The sequence below is a fragment of the Callospermophilus lateralis genome, chromosome 13 (genome assembly GCF_048772815.1).
Source record: "Callospermophilus lateralis isolate mCalLat2 chromosome 13, mCalLat2.hap1, whole genome shotgun sequence".
In the NCBI taxonomy this organism is placed as follows: Eukaryota; Metazoa; Chordata; class Mammalia; order Rodentia; family Sciuridae; genus Callospermophilus; species Callospermophilus lateralis.
Genome location: NC_135317.1, coordinates 37,220,389 through 37,236,160, shown reverse-complemented (window position 1 = coordinate 37,236,160; position 15,772 = coordinate 37,220,389). Strand labels below are relative to the sequence as shown.

The 15,772-nt window shown below is 38.5% G+C and overlaps 1 protein-coding gene across 5 annotated transcripts in view; it reads left to right on the top strand.

Annotated features, from left to right (window-relative positions):
• Nucleotides 1-15,772, top strand: part of Cacnb2 (calcium voltage-gated channel auxiliary subunit beta 2) — a 345,689-nt gene that overhangs the window by 232,983 nt on the left and 96,934 nt on the right. For 3 of the 5 annotated variants that reach the window (XM_076832432.1, XM_076832434.1, XM_076832431.1), the window contains exon 3: nt 4,448-4,567. In XM_076832432.1, the coding sequence (XP_076688547.1) occupies nt 4,448-4,567 (120 nt within the window). Of the gene's footprint in view, nt 1-3,534; nt 3,604-4,447; nt 4,568-15,772 lie in introns of those variants that run through there. The other 2 variants (XM_076832435.1, XM_076832433.1) reach the window with 1 other exon arrangement.

Sequence of the window (15,772 nt, the reverse complement as noted above, 5' to 3'; positions counted from 1 at the left end):
ATGATAATGAGAAATAAAAGAATTATCACTCCACCATCAGAGAGTTGACAATAGAATTCTTTCCCTTTGGTCCTTGTCTGTTTTGCTGTATTCTAAAAAAATGGGGGTCTGGCCCATGTGGCAATGGAATGTCATTTCTGTTAATGGCAGGTTGAAGGGAAACAGCTGGAGTCACTTTGCCATTGGGTTGGCACAGTTCTGTGCATGAAGTTTGAGTCTGAAGAGGACAAAGCCTTGTCGAGAATCAGGGTGTCCTTGGGGTACTAAGAGAAACTGATTTTGCTCAAGAATGTCGCTTTAGATTTTACATGAAGAGTTTCCACAGAAATAGATGACATAATTTGGAATCCAAGATGCCACTTTTAAGTAGGCTTACAATTCTTATCCTTTTGACTTTAAAAGAGAAAAAAACAAGAACACTCACAGAAACTGGTGCTGGAAATATATATGACTGTGAAACAGGAGAGTACAATATCCAAAAAGCAAACTTTACACATACAAACAAAGGTGTTAAAGGAAAAGGGTGAGGCTGTCTTGTGTAAATATTTGACATCGAAGTGGAAATAGAAAGTGAAAAGTTGATAAAAGAGTAAGTTAATCTGATTAAACTGTTTTCCTCTCTTAGAGTGAAAGTTCTAAGCATCAAAGTAGAAGATCCTAGGATGGACTATGGGGTTAGACCTTAGACTCAAACTGCAAGTTGGAACTGTACAGTTAGCAATGTGAATACTGAGATGTAGACAAGCAAATGTGGGTAGGTGAAAGGAAGAGGGAAGGACAAAACCTTCCGCAGAAGGGTCACATTATAGGAACTGCAGAGACCCAGGGTACATCTTGTAATGACCCTGTTTGAGAGCTATGGAAATGGCTGCCAAGTGTTCCTGTCAGGACTACTTGAGGCACCATGACCCAGAAAGTCCATATGGTACCAAAGGCTTAATTAGCTCTATCACTTCTAACCGTACAAATCCATACTCCCAGAAGGAAGGAGGTCAATTGTAATGCCTATGTTAGGAGGTGACTTTGAGTCAGCTCCAGACACAAAAATATGCTACTCTTTAACAGTGTTTGTGTCTGGGTACAGAATTTGAGGTGATGGTTCTTTTTGTCTCTTTTAAAAGTACATATAACTTCTATTATGAAAAATATTTTGAAAGTCTAAACTATATCAGATGGAAGGAATAAAAGTAATCTGGTTCTTTCAATATGCTAAAGATCAGAACTGGGGTTATAGCTCAGTTGGGAGAGTGTTTGCCTCATATGCATAAGTCCCTGGTTTCAATCCCCACCACTACCAAAAAACAAAACAAAAAAACAAAAAATTAAAGATCAGTTCAGTTCATAGTGACATCTTATAAAATAGTCAAAGGTTGCTGCAGATATTCAAAAGGTCATTGCCAAGGATCAATGAAGAGATTTTTTCAAAACTTCTTAATTATTTAAAACTGGAAACAGGTCTCAAAATGATTGTGTAATTTGAAAGTGACATCTGATTATGAGCAAAGGACTTTTAAAATCTTATTCTGTTTTAACAGCAATTAAAATGATAAAAAAGTACATGTTTTTATTATGTACTTCATGTTATTTTGAGTTTTATTTTTTAATTTTTAATTTTGAGATAGGATCTCACTAAACCGATTACGGCCTCTTGCTAAATTGCTGAGGCTGGCTTTGAACTTGTGCTCCTCCTGTCTTAGTTTATGAGCCTCTGGGATTATAAGCGTGCACCACCATGTCCAGCTATTTTGAGGTTCTTTAATGATAGAAAATTTGTATCTTCATTGAAGAGTGGCCTGAACTGTCACCCAGGTGATTAGGGTTTCAAAAATGCCAAGATTGGTGACAACAGGGCTATGGGCAAAAAGTGTGCTTCTTGGTCATTTTCTAGTTTAGGAAGTTCCCTGGGAAGATTAGGAATCCCCTACTGTATATATATGTGTGTGTTACAAGACTCATTTGTCCCTTGTAATTTGCTTGAACAAAAATTAAAATGCATTTCTATTCTCCAGGCATTTTTCATTCACTTCATAACAATATAAATTATCTGTTTATTTACATCATGATGTTAAATTGAGGTATAGTTGTTCTTTAACTTTTATTCCAAAGCTCCTATTCCATTATTATTATTATTATTATTATTATTATTATTATTAAGCATTTAAAGCAGTAAGATTGGTATTAGCCTAGAAACCAAAGGAAGGAGGGAGGGAGGAACTTTACAGAAGACCCACTGCACTCAAATAAGTGCAATCTGGTTTTCAGTTTTATGCTTAAGAAACCCAGAAGTGTGCATTTCTTCATAGTTGATCCTTAAAAATAAAAGTCCATTTGTACAAGCTACTCATAACCTTAACATCCTTCCTCTGAGCCCCAGTCACCTTATCTACAAGAAGAGTTTGGACTCCATTACTGTATTCTGTGAATCTTAACACAAGCTAATAAAGCAACCTATCTTTGCAATTTCTTCATGTATGTATTGTAACAATTCACAGTTATTTATTCTGGTGGCTTATTTCAAATGGCATTTTCTCCGTTGGAGAAGCAATTCAAAGTCATTCTGAGCTCAGTTAAACTCATTGCTTTACAGGGCTGTGATTACTTCCATGTCCTAATTAAAGGGCCAAATCTCTGTCTTACATCTTATTTGAAAAGTCACATGCAATAAAGAGCTGTATTATATTATGGATGAGCACTGTTTGATTTTTGCCATCCAGTACTGTATATAATATTTATTATCTGTGAATTGCCTTTATGACATAGACATCCTTTCTGTAGCAGGTCATGGAGAGGGATTATTAAATAAAAAGATTACATGCTTTGTCGTTGAGAGAAGGTTTCATCTGAAACAGAAACCTGACAAACATACCATGTGCCCGTTACTATAGAAGCAAAGAGACCTTTCCAGCTGTTTACACTTTGGATGTAAAATGGCTATTTAACATAGACTAACAGTGTGATGTGAGCATCTGCGTAAAAAGGCTACATATGGAGCATGCCCAGTGCGGATAGTACGTCCTCCTCCCTCCCCCTCCCTCCCCTCCAGATCTCTAAAGATAAGGCTTGAACTTTGCACTTGCAAATGTCACTGCATACGTTTTTTGCACTAGGTGTTTCTTTCTTTCTTTCTTTCTTTTTTTTTTTTAAGGTCCTCTTACAACTAATTTCCTTCAACAATCCAAGAGCAGGGGAGCAGGGAAGAGAATATTTAGGGTAATAAGATGCATTAAGTTTAGAACCGAGTTGATGATGCCGGGCTTTGCACTTGAAGGGGTTTTTTTTTGTTTTTTTTTTTAATTTTTAAAAGACATATAAAGAATTCGAGTGTGTGCTGATACTCTTGGAAGGGGAAAATAAGAATCTCCTTGGATGGGAGTCTTCTGGGACAGGGAGTGAAAACCCTGGCAGAAGGGGACGGAGCAGAGGGGCTGCCTAGAGCATGGATAGGAAGGAAGCTGGGATTCTCCCGGGCTCAGCGTGCACTGAGAATCTGTGCCCCGGGCTGCAGCTGCGGACGTTAAAGGCGCTGTCTGGCTAATGAAGGCCACCTGGATCAGGCTTCTGAAAAGAGCCAAGGGAGGAAGGCTGAAGAATTCTGATATCTGTGTAAGCTCAAGGGCTTTCCTTTGGGGGAGACGTTGTTTTCTTGGCTTTTCTGTATTGCAGTGAGTGCAGGCAGAGAGGGTGGTTGGATTTAGTTAATATGCTTAAGACTGCAAGAGAGGGAGCTAGGGAGATTCCTATCATTTTTTGAGCTCCTTTTCCTACGTTGTGATTTATTGCCAGAGGAGATATTCCAGGCAGGTGTTTTCTGTAGACAGCTCTTATTAAATATCTCTGTAAAGGTGTTTTAAAATGTGTTCCTGAAAGAGGGAAAGAAGCTAGCTGCTAGTGTCTTATTACAGTTTTGCCGGAGAAGGTAGCAGGTATATTAAAAGGTATAAAATGATTCTTAAGATTATAATGGGAGTCACATCCTGGCAGTGACATTTTTGGTGGGGAGGGGGTGAGTTCAAATTCATAACTCATTAGACTTTTATTTATTTATTTTTAATTTTTGGTTAGGCTTAATGTCTTTCTAGTTGTGCATACTTGCTTTAGCATGTAGATTGTTCTTGAAGCTATCCTTGAAACCCATCAGTGCCCTTCAGCTCTGCACTGCACCACCCAGCTGGTTTTGTTATAAAGGAACTTGTTTTGGTTTCCAGAATAGTTTTTGGAATATGAGGCTTGGGAAGGAATGGTAACTTGGTGGACACAAGTAACCTAGCGAAGGGTCTGCATTGCAAAGTATGTTTTTCCAGATTGGGTTGCTGTAAAATGGATTATTTTTTCATCTTTTCAGGAATTTATAGCACAATCGAGGAAGCAAACCGCCACGTCAGTGAGACTTTCCCAATGCAAACATCATGCCTTGAATCTATTTTAATATATACATTTTCCTCTCCAGGGTTCGGCAGACTCCTACACCAGCCGTCCATCCGATTCAGATGTGTCTCTGGAGGAGGACCGGGAGGCAGTGCGCAGAGAAGCTGAACGACAGGCCCAGGCACAGTTGGAAAAAGCAAAGGTAAAACCATTTCTTCCTTGCCAAGGCCTTTCTTTGCAAGTTGGGCTGTGCCTGTGATGAACCACCTGTGGAAATTTCTCTTTAAAGAGTGTTACATTCTCTGATTTTAAAAGGATAAAATGAATGGAACGTTTTTTTTCCCTTTGATAGAAGGAAGTTTGATATGTAAGACTGGTCTTCACTTTTGTTCTATAATCTGAGCAACCTGTTTCTATCAGTGGGTGGTTTATTTACACACGCACAAAAGGATCTCTAAATATACCAAGAGGGAAAATGGTATCTAACATCCAAATATTTTACTAGCCCATATCTATGTTAGGGGGGGAAAAAAAACATTCTTTAAGCTAATATTTATTTTCTTGGTCTTGAGCAATCTTTCCCTGAAATTTTACTCTGCATTTTATAATGACATATTTTTAAAAATGCATTATATTTTGCTTTTGAAAAATGAAGCAAAAGGTGTCATTGGTTAGAGAAGATCCTCCCCTTGAGGGATCCCACTTTCTTCTTCATTCCATTATACTACTCTATGCCTATAAGGGAGGGAAACTGGAAATCAGATGAAATATAGAATTTATTCCAGTCTGAATTTTATTTCACTATGAAATTGTGATTTGGATTATTTTTTCCCATGGAGTTGTTTGAACAGTAGCTGTTGTCCATGTTTAAGGCATGTTTGTTTGATCCTTGGTATCTGCATGAACGTATTGTAACACAGTTGGTTTTCTTTTGCAAAAAATGACTGGTTTTGAAAAAGAGTAAGTATTGTGTTGATCATGCTGGAAAAATCAGGGTAGCATTACAGCACTTCTTCTCACCACTTCTTCTCTCAGATGAGTAGAACCAGTGTGTGTTGCTATGGGAATCGTGGCTTGGAGATTTGGTTTGAATGCATGGGCAGTCCTTATGTAATATTCATGACCTCTTGCTTAGCTGCCATAGTAGTATACTAAGGAGCCGCCAGGAGACCTTGACTTCTTAAAAGCAGTATTTCTGTATATCATGACAAAGTTCTCACCTCAGCTGGCAGTGAATGTGAGACAGCTCATATGCATGAGGAGCCAGGAGGGCTTTGTGACCCTGGGAGCTGGTGGAGCAAGGAGTAGCCAGCCCAGTTGCCATCAACGAATCTGCTCTGCCACAATCGGCCATTTGAAATGCTGTGCAGTTGAAATTAGATAATAGTTAAATAATGAATGTTTGGTAAAGTTAATTGCTGCAGGTTTTCTGGTAGTTAATATGCCACGATTGAGAATTCATATTCGACATTCTGTATTCTGCACCTGAGTGTCAGGAAAAGTCAAGGAAAAGAAATAACAGTTTGTATTCCAGAAATAAGATTATTCTATTTGCAGCTAATTTATTCGTGAAATTTTCATATACCGTTTTCTCAGATTCATATCACGTCATCATATATCCCAATGTAGTATGAAGTTGGTTTTCAAAATCTTTATCTAATTGGGGGACTTTTGTAGATGTCTGTGTACTCTTAGGTCATGAATTAAGTGACACAGCTGCAGAGAACTTTTAAATCTTTCAACCTAACATGGATCAAAATGTTGATCTTAATGAAAGCCAGGTCCATATTGCTTATCATACTGTCTAAAAAGTTTACAGTTGCACATGATGTAGAAAACAGAAGAAAAAAAGAGATCAAAACAAGGACACAATAATTGAAGGGCCATTTCTTATATTGAATGAAAATAGTTTATTTACATGAATTTTTCTTTAAAAAGGGATCAACCTTTGTTGTATTCAAATTATTTATTCCAGGGAGAGTATATAAATGTGTTCTGAAAGACTATAAAAGGACTAGGAAGTAAGTTTATGTTAAAATCATGGTTTTGTAGGTCTGACTTCTTCTAATATCCTTGAGGAAAAAAATGGAAACGAGAAACTGTACATGTCAAGTTCTTCCTTAGGTTATTTTTTAAAATAACCTTTGTGGGACCCTTTTTAAAGTTTAAAAAATATGAATTCTTTCATTTTGGAAGAATCAAATGTTTTCTCTATCTATTATGTAATAGTCCCTCAGACAGAAAGGCTTTATAAGTTGGTGTTTTCACTCGTCCTACAAATGACATGTAATAGTAGATGTAAAGGAATAGACCTCAGCTATGCTTCCAGATCCTGGTCCTAAATAAAAAAGAACTCCATTACCCATTAATTGCCTTAATAGTACTGTTCTGAGGTAAGGTAATTGGCAAGTAGAGACACTGTCTTTTGAAATTAAGTGACCTAAAAAAGGTTACATAAGGAGGCACTCCATGCTGCTAATAAAACCCTGTACTCCTCACTATGCTTTGTTATGGCTTCTCCTAAACTCTATGGGGAACAGATTTTATGTTTAATTTTAAGGCAAGTAAATATCAACTGACATGACTTTTTTTTTTTTTTAAGTTGGTATTTTCTGATCCCAAATATGTGTTTTGATCTTGTCCAGGTTTGGCGTACTTTGCAAACCCTGCCTTGTTTAAGTTGATGTTCTTTGATATTGCTTTAAAGATGAGAAATATATGAATTTATTTTCTCATTGAGCCTTTCTTTAAAAGCAAATTTGTTGAGCTATAACTCCCTCATTTAAAGTATATATGAGTCAGTGGTTTCTAGAATATTCAGAGTTGAAATATTTTGCAGGGAGACAATGAAAATTTTCTAAAATTGATTTAGGAATTGATACAGAAATGCCCACTAGCAGTAACTAACTCCCCATCATTTCCAAATCCTCTTAGCCCTAGGAAACTACTATTCAACTTTGTCTCTTGATTGTCCTGTTTTGAATATTGCATACAAAATGACTCATGTTAGAGTGGTTGTGATGGGCTGCTTTCACTTATATACTGTTTTAATTTCATACTACAGCATGTATTATCCTTCATTATTTTTATTGCCAAGTTATACTCTATTGAGCATATTTTCCAAATTTTACTCAAACATTTATCAATTGGAAGACACTCGGGGTTTTCTACTTTCTAGGTTCTATGACTAATGCAGTTATGAACATTTTTTTTTCAAGTTTTTCATGGGCATATGTTTTCATTTTGCATATGTATACACCTAAGAGCAAAATTGCTGGTTCATATGATTTTCTTATTTTTAATTTAAAGACCAATTTTTTTCTTTATTCCTTTCTCAAAAAATCATCCTTTCTCCCCTATATGCAGAGACTGAGTTGGCAAATATGGATGTGGTAAGGACTGGAGAAGAAATATAATAGGTTCAATGTGATATTTTATAAAAGAATCGATCAACAATAAATTTTGAGTCACTGTTATTGTCATTGAATGTCTACTACAGTAATCCATGGTGTCCATCATCCTATATACAGGACTCCTATAAAAACTTAGAAAGTTTTATAGAACACCTATAAAATATTTTCATAGGTGTTTCATACATAGAGGGTGATAGGACATAATGGATTTTATAGACATTGTTGATACAGTTGGTGTGTAAGAGGGACCATCAGACCAGAGCCACAGAGGAGAAATGCACAGGTCTTAAGCCAGCAGGGAGCTTCTGTTATTTAGGGAGAAAAGTCATGGTTCATAAAAAGCAAAGTCAAAGTTCTTTGTGGGGTTAGAGAGGTCTGTGAGCATTCAGAAGAAAGGACTGTACCTCGCTCACTGGAACAGGACATCCTTCCTGGAGGAGGTCATGGCTTAAAATTAGACTTGACAGGATGGATATGTGAAGGTCAGCTCCTGAAGTAGAAAGCAGGAGGTGTGGAGTAGAGCTAGGCCATCGGGTTGGAACGCACCGAGAGAACAGTAAAAGCTTGGCAGCAAGAAAACATGGAACCTTCCAGAAAAAAAAAAAAAAAAAAAGTGGACTTTTTTGAGATCCTACCACACCTAGAAATATCTTTATTCTATCCTCAATTAATAGTTTGGGTATATTATTCAGGGGAAAAAGTGTTTCCTATCAGTTTGGTTAAGATGTCCCTTTGTGGTCTTCTGCCTTCCAGCTCTGGTGTTACGATTGCTCTTCTGACTTTGAGTACCATTTTGGTTTTTGTAGTTCAAATATTTCGAGAACTGTTCTTTCTTGGGTATTTTGATGTTTTCGTAGGCTGTGTCTCCGTGCGGCTCTTTGCTTCTCACGCTTGGTGTCTCTTGCCTTCGTTGTGAAGGGCCAGTCACTTTGGTTCTAGAAATCCATTTTTCTTTGATAATCTCTTCCCCTGTATTTTCCTCTTTTTCTGGTTCTCTGGTTGGTCACATGTTTGATGAGAGTGTTCTTTGTAATCTTCTTTCTCCCTTTTGGTTCTGAGTTTTTCCCCAACTAATCTTCTCGCCCATCTACTGAATTTAAATTTTTATCAAAATGTCTAATTTCTAAGGGCGAAATATGTTACCAAAAAATACCTGCTGATTTTCAGCAGCTTGTATCTGTTTATTGCTCAAATATACATTAGCTTAGATTGAACTTTCTTACAGGAAATTAAAAATGTAGGGAAGCCCTCAAGGCCTGGTTAGGCTTCTCGGTTCATTCATGCTTATGGCTGGGTAAGTAGAGTCCAGTTCCAAAGGCTGCCTTTGTTCCAGTCCCCTCCAGTGTTAGTTGATAATAATAGACAACAATAACATTCAATGCCCAATTACTGCTCATTGTAAACTATTTGAAGGAATTTTTTTTTTTAAAGCGAAGCTCTGTCTTTGTGGAATTTTGAAATGCTGTTGGGCAGTATGATTATTGATCCTTTTACTATCACCGTTCTCATTCATTTTCTTAGGAAAATTCTAGAAAAATTCTCTCATTTTTTTCTGTAGAACAAACCAGTGTTCGCTTGGTGGCTGAAAGCTGACTCTAGTTCTTTCCCGGGCAACGTTGGCTAGCTGATAGGTGAACTATGACTAGGTGACCTGAGATGGCTTGTCACATGTGTCTGAGGGTTGGTGGCTGTCATCTTCAGGGAGTTTTGCTCTTCTCTTTGAGATCTTTTATCTTCCAACAGACTGGGTGGGCTTGTTCACCTGTGGGCTCAGGGTGGTCCTGAAAGAGAACAAAAATCAGTGGGTGATATCAAGTCTCCTTATGTGTCACTTGGCCAAAGCAAGTCACAAGGCAAAGCTTGGAGCTAGAGCAGATGGGAAATGACAAGGTTGTGTAGTCAAAGGGGTATGGTGGAGCTATTCTCTGCAAACAGTCTGCCACGCCCATCTCTTTTTCTTCCTTACCTCTTTGGAAGAAGGAACGTCTCCACGCCATCCTGTTTCATCTCTCCTTCTACTTACCTCATCACCCAGACTTTCTCCACCTCCTCCCAGTTTCTTTCAGTCCTCCCCCACTCACCCTTTAACCCCTTGAGCCTGACTTCTGTCTCTGTCTCTTGACTGATGTTCTCTCGTGACTCTCTAATCACTAAGTCCATTGACCTTTCATTAAGCTTTCCTTGACTTTTCTGCAAGGCACAACCTTGTCTTCCTTCTCCAGTAAGTGTGGTTTTACAGGCACTGGCTGCAACACAAAACCCACTTCTGCTGCCACTCTTGTTCCTTTTCATTGTCTTGAGCATCATCTTTTAGTCCCCTCTGCTGAAATGTGGACGTCCATCTACCAGATGCTCAGGGCTTGGCCTTCTGGTGTTCATGGCCTTAGGCATGCTATTGGTGTTCACGTCGAGCTCTGCAGAGTACCAGGGGATCCAGGGGTTTCTCAGGAGGCAAAGGGGTGCCCAGCTGCTTTTAATCTGGGTGTTCCATCTGGGATTTAGCCCACAGCCCTCTTTCCCATTCATGTTATAGGGTGAAATCTCTGGGATAGTTTTCCTTTGAACATAGATTTTTACCTCCAAAGTGAGTTCAAAACCACCGCCATCTTCTCCTTTACCGTCTCCTCCTCTCAAGGTTCCAGCCGTCATTATAAATCCGCACCTTGGGTTCTGACTTCTCTCCCTAGTATTAGCATCTCAGGTCTTCGTCTTTTGGGCATCTATTATCAATTCTGCCATAGGTTTAAAAAATGGAGCTCCTTATCTTTTCCCTCCAACCCTTTCTGTTTCCTCTTTCTTTTGGTATTACCTTCCTCCTCCCATGTCTGAAGCCTTGGTCCAGAAATTAGCAATTTTTTTTTCCTGTGAAGGATCAGATAGGGAATATTTACTCAGTGAACCATCCACTCAGTGAAACATTCCCTCTCTGCCATGGACTGGCAGTTTGACCTCTTGAGAAATTATGTGGTGAGCTCAGTTTTGCCATTTGTGAAATGTCAGTACGTCCTGCTTCTCAGGATTTCAGTAGTAACTGAATGAACATGTTAAGTACCTGTTAAATACAGGGGTCTTAGAACCTTCTCCTCCTGTCCTGGGCTTCTTATAATGGGCACAGGAGACTGGAATGCATGATTCCTGCTGTTAAGGGGTTCCATGTCAAATGGGGAGTCTGTATTACAAGTTTTGAAACTCAAGTCTTGGTTTCCTTTGAATTAAGTATAGTCTTCCTCTGCTGTTTTATATGGCTTCTAGCCTGTTAGCATTATTCATTTCTGATTTTTTTTGGTAAGTGCTGTAAGACAGACTTGTAATGTCCAGCAGCTGCAGACCTGAGCAGGGTGTCACTGAGGTTGACACTCTCAATTGGTCTCACGGTAGCTCACTGTGGCAGGTCACATTGTAGCTCCATCTGTCCCCCACGACCAAGGCATGCATCCTGCCTCCTGAACTGTGACTCTGAGCCCCTTGACAGTAAAGATGTTGCTATACTTCTCTGTCACCGCAGAAGTGACCCCTTAGTTGTCTGGAGAAGATTGATACTGCTTCCTTCTTCTTCTCATAGGCTGTTTTCTAACACCTGAATATTTCTGGAATAAAATTATACATTGATCTTGATTTCTGTAGGATTATATTTATCTTGGCAATCTACCTGTGGATGAGAATCACACATTTTAAAAAGAACCTGATATTCGAACCCAACAGTCTCATAGGATACATTGATGGTGGGCTGGGGGATATAGCTTAGTTGGTAGAGTGCTTGCCTCACGTGCACAAGGCCCTGGGTTCAATCCCCAGCCTACCCCCCCACACACACCTAAAGATACATTAATGGTTTTTATTAATGGACGTTGGAGAGGACTAAGGGTTTGCCCACATTTAAAATTGCACTCTTGTTTAAGAACTCTTGTAAGGAATGTTAACATAATAAAGACTTCTGGCTATTCAAAACCATAAATGGATTGGGGAAGGATTATTATAAACTTTGTGGTTCAAGTCTTTTTTTCTCTCTCTTAAAGAGCTGTAACTGAATATCTTTGTATCATTGTAAACACAGCTATAAATACAAGATTCTTCCCTTCCTTTTTCTAGATACGAACAGAGAACAACAGAAAAACCTCTGTGCAGAACTTAAATTAGTCAACCTCTCTGATCTAATAAGTTTCTGCCCCCAAACAGCTAAATTTAAAAAAGAGGCAAATTTGATATTTCATTCTACTCATTTAACATTTGATGAACTGTGTGTGGTGTTGAGTGAGAGTGTGGGGAGAAGCAATCTGAGATGTGATTTCTCTCTCCGGAAGCTTGTGGTCTAATGGTGAGGGCTAGAAACATGTGTCACTGGACTGAGCAGTGTCAGACCAACAGCCCTGTGAGCCAGATACTTTAAGAATGATGAGCAGACAGACCTCAGTGGTGGTGTGGGGAAGGTGTAGAGGGCAACCTGGGTGACAAATGCCCCTGCTGTCATCTGAATGTCTCTGTGGGGACACAGCCTTTGCTAGCCAGCAGTGTACTTCTGTAAGGTGAGCAAGGTGACTGCTAATGAAAGAGTCCAATAAAGGCTGCTTTAGTTTTGTTTAAAATCTCACTTGATTCTCAATTTATCTTAAAATAACTCTTCTCAAGGTTGTTTGCTTTTTACCCTCTGAAACCATTTTTAAGTGAATAGTTCGGTGGAGTCACTGTACTGCCATTACTGTGCAACAGATTCCTAGAACATTTCATCCCAGAAAACAAGCTTTGTACCCATCTGAACAATAGCTCCCCATTTACCCTGGCCAACCAGTATTCTCTGTTTCTATAATCTTAACTGCTAAATTAGATACCTCATGTAAGTGCAATCACACATTGTTTGTCCTTTAGCTGGCTTAATTCATTTAACTTAATGTCCTCAAGGCTCATCCATGTTGTCATGTATGATAATTTATTTCCTTCTTTAAGACTCTGTAATATTCCATTCAATATACATGCCGTGTTTCTTTGATTATCTTGTAAACCAAGAGACCATAAATGAAGTTATAACAAGAGCAAAAGGCTGCTGTGTGTTTGGGGGGCGAGTTGTTTGGTTTTTGGTTTGTTTTTGAGAGGACAGGTGTGCAGAATAGATTTGCTAATCAGAATACACAGGTCAGTTAGACCTCAACATTCTGCTGAGAAGGGGTAAACTTGAGCTTTACATGACAAGAAGTGGATGAGTGAAGTTTAGCATTCTTTGGGGGGAGATAAATAGGACTGAGGCAAGTTCAACAATGAGAAACTGATAGAAATCAAAATGGTCACAACTTTTGTTAGCCTATGGAAATGTTCAAGTGAGAGATCAAAAGGTGGTCACTCTGGTATGTCTCAAAAGTTGCAAGGTATTGTTAATATCCAGAAGATATTTCTCTCTGGCAGATTGAGTTTCCAACCTGGTTCTGCATAGCAATCTTCACCCTGTCAGTCAATTGCTAAGGTTTGGAAAATGATTTTTACTTTTTTTTAATTTCTTAAGTATTCTATGGCCATGTTGACTTTTATTTTATCAATCTGTCATTGGACATTTGGGCTGCTTCTACCTCTGGCTATTGTGAATAATGCTTTAAAGTATTTTTGTTGTTGTTGTTTGTTTTTTAATCTAGATTTTTTTTTTAAATGAGCCTCTTAAGATGTGCCATCAGCAACTTGTGTTTATATAGTGTCTCAGTATTTAAGTTCCCATTGTATACTCTCCTTGGTCCATGCAACTACTCAGGAAATAAGGAAACATAATAATCCCATTTTATAGATGAGGAAATTGATGGATATTGAAACATTGCGCCCAAGGTCACTCATCTCCTAAGAGCAGAATTCAGGCAAGGATCAAGATTTTGATCCTGCATTCATTCATCTAATCCATGAGCCCCTTTTAGAAGAACATAAACTATAGATGTCTTAATTTTTCCTCTTTGTTTAATGCTCTGGAGGGATCAAAGGGGGGAAACTATTTTTTTCCTTTGTAAAGATGAAAATAGTTAATTTTCAAAACAAGTTTAAAAGTAAAAATAACACCTGTACTTTTTTTTTCTTTTCTCTTGAGTCTAGAAAGTACCAGTAGAATTCACAAGAAAAAACACTCGCCTTTTTTCTTGAATGTAATAAGTTGTTAGTTAAAGGAAGCAATTTCAGGATGATTGTACTCTATTCTTGGTTAAATGGAAATATAAATAAAATGTACTTGAAACTATTTCAATTGAATTCTTCCTGTAAAAAAAAAAATGGGAAAATAATTGAATATCTAGGAAATAGGTTGTATCAAGATGCTAGAGGAAAAAAAACACATCTTCAGTAGGATGAAGAAGAGAAAGTGGAAATTATAACGAAATGACTTGAAAAGAGATTTCACTAAGTGTCTGTTTCTAAGGAAAAAAAAGATGAAAGGAACCATCTAAAACTTTTAACAGACAAATGTGAGTTTAAATGTTCCTGTTGACTAGAGAGAGATGAGAAGGTGCTAGAAAGGAAGATTAGGAAACAGCTTTCGTGATAGTTTTAAAAGAAATTTTGTGACAAAGTTTTCCTTTTTTTAAACCCTTTTTAGAAAGGAAGATGAATCACATAACTTATCAAAGTTATTTATATTCTAGTGATTTCTTACTAAGAGTTATTTGTACTGGTATTTGTTTGCAAGATTAACACCCAGTGTCAGTTCCTGAATAGTTGAGGCCTTTCCCTCCCTGGATGGGACAGGAAGTGAGTTGGGCAGAAATGAGACAGAAATGTAGACAGACTAGTCTTCCGTCTAGCTAGCCCTATTGCCTGGGTTTTAAACCATGATGACTTTGTCTCCTTAGAAGAACTGTAGTCACCCTTGAATGAAATATTTATTGGGCCAATTGTTACCTGAGAGTTGAGTCACCCTGCATTCCTTACAGACAAGTGTTAAGTTACACTGTCTTTCTGCAAGGAACCCAGTGTCAAATGCATTCAGCAGAATTAAAGGAGATCTTTGCCCGTGACCGATGGAACAGGGAAGTCTCAACAGTCACACAGGATACTGTAGCTTGCTTGTGCTCTGAGCATATGGCCACTGGCTTCCTCTCGTGCGTTGAAGTCGCCTGAAGCACATAATAGTCACTCAAAGGATGCAGAAAGTGGGGTATAGAACCCCTTTAAATAAAGATACGCACATGCTGTATTACTGCATTCCTCACTCCACACGCTGGGAGCGGTCATCTGTCTTTGGTATGTGAGGCTTGGGGGTACAAAATGATGAAGCCTTGGTCCCTCATCTAAGAGGACATTGAAAAAATACTGTACAGTGGCGTGCGATGCCATCATATTCACTCTGCACTTTAAAGATGTGAGGAAATGGGTGTTGCACTGGGCCACAGCACACAGCTAATGTGAACTGTCACTAAGGTTTAGGATCCATCTGGTTGACCTCAGAGGTAGAATTTCAGGGGGAGCAGAGGAGTCATCACCCTCTTATCCAAATAATCAAACGTCTGATGAAGGCTTTTTTTTTTTTTTTTTTTTTTTTGCAGGGTCGGGGTGACTAGGGATTGAATCCAGGGTGCTTAATCACTGGGCCACATTCCTATCCTTTTTTGTGTTTAATCTAGAGACAGAGTCTCCCTCAGTTACTTAGAGCCTTGCTAAGTTGCTGAGGCTGGCTTTGAACTTGCAATCCTCCTGCGTCAGCCTCCCTAGCTGCTGGGATTACAGGTGTGTACCACTGTGCCCAGCTCTCTGATAAAGGGTATATTCAAATCTTAAGTGTTTTATTTAGATTTAATACACTAAAGGCTGTGTACTGCAGCTTTAATCTTTTGCTAGAAAACCAAGACCTACTCTTGGAGCTTGAGTCTTTGTATTAAGGTTCTTCAGAAAATAACCAGTGAGAGATGATAAAAAGATAGATGTAATAGAGACATATGTGGAGATGTATCCTTGTAAGAGATTGGTGCACACGATTATGGAGATTGAGAAGTCCCATGATCTGCCATCTGTAAACTGGAGACCTAGGAAAGCTGATG